The sequence below is a fragment of the Gossypium raimondii genome, chromosome 11 (genome assembly GCF_025698545.1).
Source record: "Gossypium raimondii isolate GPD5lz chromosome 11, ASM2569854v1, whole genome shotgun sequence".
Classification (NCBI taxonomy): Eukaryota; Viridiplantae; Streptophyta; class Magnoliopsida; order Malvales; family Malvaceae; genus Gossypium; species Gossypium raimondii.
This window is the reverse complement of record NC_068575.1, coordinates 24,327,550-24,333,765: the sequence shown is the minus strand read 5'-3', so window position 1 is coordinate 24,333,765 and position 6,216 is coordinate 24,327,550. Positions and strand designations below refer to the sequence as shown.

Genomic DNA, 6,216 nt, shown 5'->3' with positions numbered 1-6,216 from the left:
AATCGAGACTATTTTTAGCAATCGTAAAACATAAACTCCCCCCATTTTTTTCCTCTCTTTTGTTTCGCATGTTTTTTTTTACATTACTTTGACTTTAAATCGCTTCGAATAGATTTGTTGCAAGCTTCCTCGTGGGACGATTCCCTATTTACCCTATATTACAAGTATGTGAGTTTAATTTGGCAGACGTAAACGACAGCTACCAAATTTTGGCGCCATTGCCGGGGAAGCGACGTAGTCAAATCTATTTGAGTTTCAGAACTTATTTTGTTTAATTGTTTTTGTCTTTGCAGGTAGATTAGACCCTTTAGTATATGTTATTAAGGAGTGGACGACGAACATCAGAGTTTCCTGTTAACACCACCGGCCAGCAAGCTGAACATTCCAACCCCCACGTTGAGCCTAACGTTTCAGAGGATATCAACATGGCCAACCAGACCTTGAAGCAATTGGCCACTCCTAACTTGGCTGCGCAACCACCATCTATCACTTTTCCTGCCCTTGATAGGCCATTAAAGCTTAATTCAGGATTCCTGAACTTGTTGCCGAAATTCAATGAACTACCAGGTGAGGACCCTTACCGTCATGTTAATGAATTTATAATAACTTGTTCGACTATGCAGCCAGATGGCATTGAAGAGGAACAAATCAAGCTCCGAGCTTTTCCTTTCTCGTTACAAGGTTTGGCGAAGGACTGGTTATATTATATGCCGCCAGGTTCATTTACGACATGGACAGGGTTGCACAAAGCTTTTCTTGAGAAGTTCTTTCCGGCATCGAGAATAGGGTCAATCAGGAAGGAAATTTGTGGAATTAAGCAACTGGTAGGTGAGTCATTGTACGAGTACTGGGAAAGATTTAAACGGCTATGTGCGAGTTGTCCACAGCACCAGATTAGTGAACAGCTTTTAGTACAATATTTTTATGAGGGGTTGATGCCACAAGATCGAGGAATGATTGATGCAGCGAGTGGAGGTGCATTGGTTGATAAAACTCCGGAGCAAGCCCAAAATTTGATTGCCAATATGGCGCAGAATACACAGCAATTCGGTCTCAGGAGGTCTGATTTGGGTAAACGAATGGATGAGGGCCAGTCGAGTATGATGGAGGCTCAGTTAGCTAACTTAATGGCTATGGTAAGTAAATTGATGACTGGAGGTAATGCGAAAGCTTCACTATGTGGCATTTGTTGTTTGGAAGGACATACCACAGATATGTGTCCAACATTACAGGAAGGGGAAGCTAACGCCATCTTTCCAAATCAGAGAAAGTATGATCCATATTCAGCTACCTATAATGAGGGATGGAGAGACCACCCCAATCTCAGATACCAAAACCGTGCCACACCTCCGGGATTTGAGCAGCAAAATTCCCGACCATATAATTCGTCACAGCAACAACCCAACCATCAAAACCTTAGTGCTGAAACCAAAACCCATACCATGCTTGAACAAATGATGAAAATGATGGCTGATCAGAAGAAGGAAACCGATGGAAGATTTCAGTCTTTGGAATTGGCAGTGAAGCAGTTGCAAACCAGAGCTTCGTCGACCGACGTTAATCTTGGGAACTTACATGCACAGGTAAATAACCGGTTACCATCACAGCCTGTGGCAAATCCGAGGGATAATGTCAGTGCTATAACTTTGCGAAGTGGGAAGGAGTTGAGATCATCACTAAAGAAGGCCCAAAATAGCAATGAGGTGGACGAAACTGAGGTAAGAAAGGTCCAATTTAGTGATAGTCAAGAGGAAAATTTAACCTTGCCAAAGGCTGATTTACAACCATCGCAAGCAGCTCCAAAGGAAGCAGGGAAATCACGTTCACAACAGTCCACTACTTTGCGCGATACAGCAAATTTTGAGCAAGAGACAAGGGTTCCCGAACTTCGAGCTCAAGCAAGTCAAGATGCTAATAAACAGCCTCGGTCTTATGTGCCAAAGGCGCCGTTTCCATAGCGTTTGAGGAACGAAAAGTCAGACGACGTCAATGCTGAAATTCTAGAGACTTTCCGTAAGGTACAAGTTAATATCCCATTGATTGATGCAATTAAACAAGTACCTAGATATGCTAAGTTTTTAAAAGAATTATGCACATCTAAAAGGAAATTAATTGGAAATGAAAGGATTAGTCTAGGCGAAAATGTATCTGTGGTATTTCAAAAGAAGCTTCCTATTAAATGTAAAGATCCTGGAATGTTTTCGATACCTTGTAAGATAGGAGACCTTAAACTTGATAGAGCTATGCTCGATTTAGGAGCTTCTATAGATGTCATGCCTAGGAGTATCTACGATAAAGTTCAATTAGGTGCATTAAAAGACACGGGACTGATAATTCAACTTGCAGATAGAAGTAATGCCTAACCTGATGGCGTTTTAGAAGATGTTCTAGTGCAAGTGAATGAGTTAGTTTTTCCAGCTGAATTTTATGTTTTAGATAGGGGAGCTAGTGATAACTCAGTTGATGTACCCTTACTTTTAGGTAGACCCTTCCTTAAGACAGCTAGAACGAAAATTGATGTGCATAAAGGGAACTTAACAACGGAATTTGATGGTGAGATAATTAAATTTAATATATTTGATGCTATGAGATATCCCACTGATATTAATTCTGTATTTACTCTTGATGTAATTGACAATTTTGTTCAAGATGTCTATGAATTAGGGGAAGAAGACGAGTTGAAAAGTGTTCTAGCTAAGAGCATTTTTGATATCAACAAGCAGGAATTTATCATGTCTGATTCTTTAATTGACTCAGTTTGCACTTTAGACTCGCCCAAATTGACACGATTCAAGCCGATTCTCCCTAATCTTACAGAACTGGTAAACAAGTCCCTTCATTGATTTCACCACCTAAAATGGACTTAAAAGAGCTCCCCGAAAATTTGAAGTACATTTATTTGGGGGAAAATCAAACTTTACCATTGATAGTGTCGAATGCTTTAACCGAGATGCAAGAATCTAAGTTGCTTAGAGTTCTTAGGGAGCATAAAGAAGCCTTCGGTTGGACACTAGCCGACATTAAGGGACTTAGTACGACTTTGTGTACCCACAAGATAGCCTTGGAACCGATTCGGTTCCCAAAAGAGACCCCAAGCCGATTGAATCCACCAATGATGGAGGTAGTTAAGACTGAAATTTTGAAATGGTTGGAAGCCGATGTCATTTATCCTATAGCCGATTCAAAGTGGGTAAGTCCAATTCATGTTGTACCTAAGAAGGGGGGAACTACAATAGTTACCAACAAGGAGGGCTTAGAGATTCATACGAGAGTGCAGAATGGTTGGCGGGTTTGTATAGACTATCGGAAATTGAACAAAGTCACTAAAAAAGACCACTACCCCCTCCCATTCATGGATCAAATGTTAGAAAGGTTAGCTGGTCGCTTACATTTTTGTTTTTTAGATGGCTATTCAGGTTATTTGCAGGTACCTATTGCACCTGAGGATCAAGAGAAGACCACCTTCACTTGCCCGTTTGGAGCTTATGCCTTTAAGAGAATGCCTTTCGGATTATGCAACGCACCAGCTACTTTTCAAAGAGGTATAACGAGCATATTTTTAGATTTTATTTCACATTTAATGGAGGTGTTCATGGATGATTTTATGGTTTATGGTGATTCATTTGATCAATGTTTGCATCATCTTGTGTTAGTTCTTAGGCGTTGCATTGAGACTAACCTGATATTGAATTTTGAGAAATGTCATCTCATGGTTGAAAAGGGCGTAGTATTGGGGCATGTCGTCTCAGCTAAAGGTTTAGAAGTCGACCAAGCCAAAGTTGAGGTAATTAAAAATCTACCTTATCTAGGTACTGTGAAAGGAATTCGATCCTTCTTGGGTCATGTAGGTTTTTACCGTCGGTTCATCAAGAATTTTTCGCAGATATTGTCACCTTTAAGTGCATTGCTCGGTAAAGATGTCGCATTTCAATTTAGTGAGAATTGTAGAAAATCTTTTGATGAATTGAAATTGAAATTGATCACAGCCCCTATCATACAAGGGCTGAATTATGCATTACCTTTTGAAATTTTATGTGATGCCAGTGATAAGGCTGTTGGTGCGGCTTTGGGACAAAGAAATGGTAAGGAGTCTTATATTATCAGGTATGCTAGTGAACTATTGAACCCAGCTCAATGCAATTATACCACGATCGAGAAAGAGCTCTATGCCATAGTTTTTGCCTTAGAAAAATTTAGAGCATACTTGTTAGGAGTCAAAGTTGTTGTATTTTCTGACCATGGCGCTCTTAAATATTTGTTACATAAAAAAAAAGCTAAGCCCCGATTAATAAGATGGATTTTACTTTTGTAGGAATTTGACTTGGAAATTAAAGATAAGAAAGGTAAGGAGAATCTTGTGGCCGATCATTTGAGTAGGTTAGAGACTGGAATTTTGAGGGATGAGCCGAGTGATTTATTTCCCGATGAACGACTTTATAGTGTGTCTAGTGTTCTGCCATGGTATGCCGACGTAGTGAACTACTTAGTGACTAAAGAGTTCCCTACGAATGCACCTAGACATTGAAGAGAAAAAATTAGAAGTCAAGCCCGATTTTACTTATGGGAAGAGCCATACCTTTGGCGATTTTGTAGTGATCAAATAATTCGGCGTTGTGTCGATGATAGTGAGATAGATTCGGTGCTTAATTTTTGTCATTCTCAAGAAGGTGGAGGACATTTTGGGCCTAAACGAACAACTCATAAAATACTTGAGTGTGGGTTATTTTGCCCAATTATTCATAAAGATTCATATGTATTTTGTAAAACATGTGCATCATGTCAAAAAACCGTCAATTTAAGTAGCCGAAATCAAATGCCATTACATAATTTTTATGTTTGTGATATATTTGATGCATGGGGTATTGATTTTATGGGACCTTTTCCTTCTTCTTTCGGTTATCTATACATTCTTGTTTGTGTTGATTACTTGTCGAAATGGGTAGAAGCATTCCCAACTAGGGCCGATGATGCTAGAACTGTGGTGAAATGTCTTAAGACTAACATCTTAAATAGATATGGAGTACCTAGGGCTATAATCAGTGACAAGGGAACACATTTCTGTAATAGAACCTTGAGAACCTTATTTGCACAATTTGGTGTCACCCACAAGGTGTCAACAACTTATCACCCTCAAACCAATGGGCAAGCCGAGAGTAGTAACAAAGAGATTAAGGGAATTTTAGAGAAAATTGTTTAGCCCAATAGGAAAGATTGGAGTCAAAGGTTAGATGAAGCATTGTGGGCTGTTCGAACGGCTTACAAAACACCAATTGGGATGTCACCTTACAGGGTTGTTTTTGGGAAGGCATGTCATCTTCCCGTTGAGCTTGAGCATAAATCATTCTGGGCTGTTAAGCAATGCAACTTGAATTATAGTTTGGCAGGTAAAGAACGCAAATTGAAGCTACAGGAGTTGGAGGAGTTGCGCCTAGAGGCATATGACAATTCGGTCATCTACAAAGGTAAGTCGAAGGCATTTCGTGACTCAAAGCTGATTCGCAAGGAGTTCAAGGTGGGGGAAAAGGTATTGCTATTTAATTCTAAACTTAAACTGTTTCCCGGTAAGTTAAAATCAAGGTGGCTTGGTCCATTTATAATAATCGAGGTGCATCATAATGGGGCAATAGAAATTAGGAGCCTCGAAACTAATAAAATTTTCAAAGTGAATGGTCACAGGTTGAGACATTTTCATGACGGAGAGCAAGCAGCTTGGTTTGAGGAGATCAATCTTGGGGATCCATGAGAAATTGTGATGTCGAGCCACCGACTTAAAACAAAGGCGCTTGTGGGAGGCAACCCACATATTCAGGGAAGTTTTCTTTATTATTTCTTTCCATTAAGTTAATTTTAATTTTTAATTTTTCTTTTGCATTAGGGACAATGCAAACATTAAGTATGGGGGAGAATCAATTCATTGATTTTCTAACATATTTGATGCTTGTAACTTTCATGAATAAGTCTTGTCGAATTTCCTTTAGGAGACTATTTAAATAAAAGAATGAAGATGTATTTCATGAATTCAAGTTGATTGGGGTGGTTGCATGTCGATTGGTTGGGTTAAATTTTGCTTTCAATTAATTGATTTTGGTGTGTATTTAATTTGTTTAAACAAAAAATTATTAAATTAATTAATCTGCTTAATTGATCAATTATGTGGTCCTTGTGAGGAATTTGAGCCTAGAGCGTAAGTTGGGACATCCATGCCAACTTGAGAGG

The 6,216-nt window shown here is 39.2% G+C and overlaps 1 protein-coding gene across 1 annotated transcript; it reads left to right on the top strand.

Annotated features, from left to right (window-relative positions):
* The first annotated feature begins 314 nt into the window (after window positions 1–314).
* On the top strand, window positions 315–1,958 carry LOC105786894 (uncharacterized). Its single transcript, XM_012613368.1, has one exon. The coding sequence runs from the start codon at window positions 315–317 to the stop codon at window positions 1,956–1,958; it is 1,644 nt and encodes a 547-aa protein (XP_012468822.1).
* The last annotated feature ends 4,258 nt before the right edge of the window (window positions 1,959–6,216 follow it).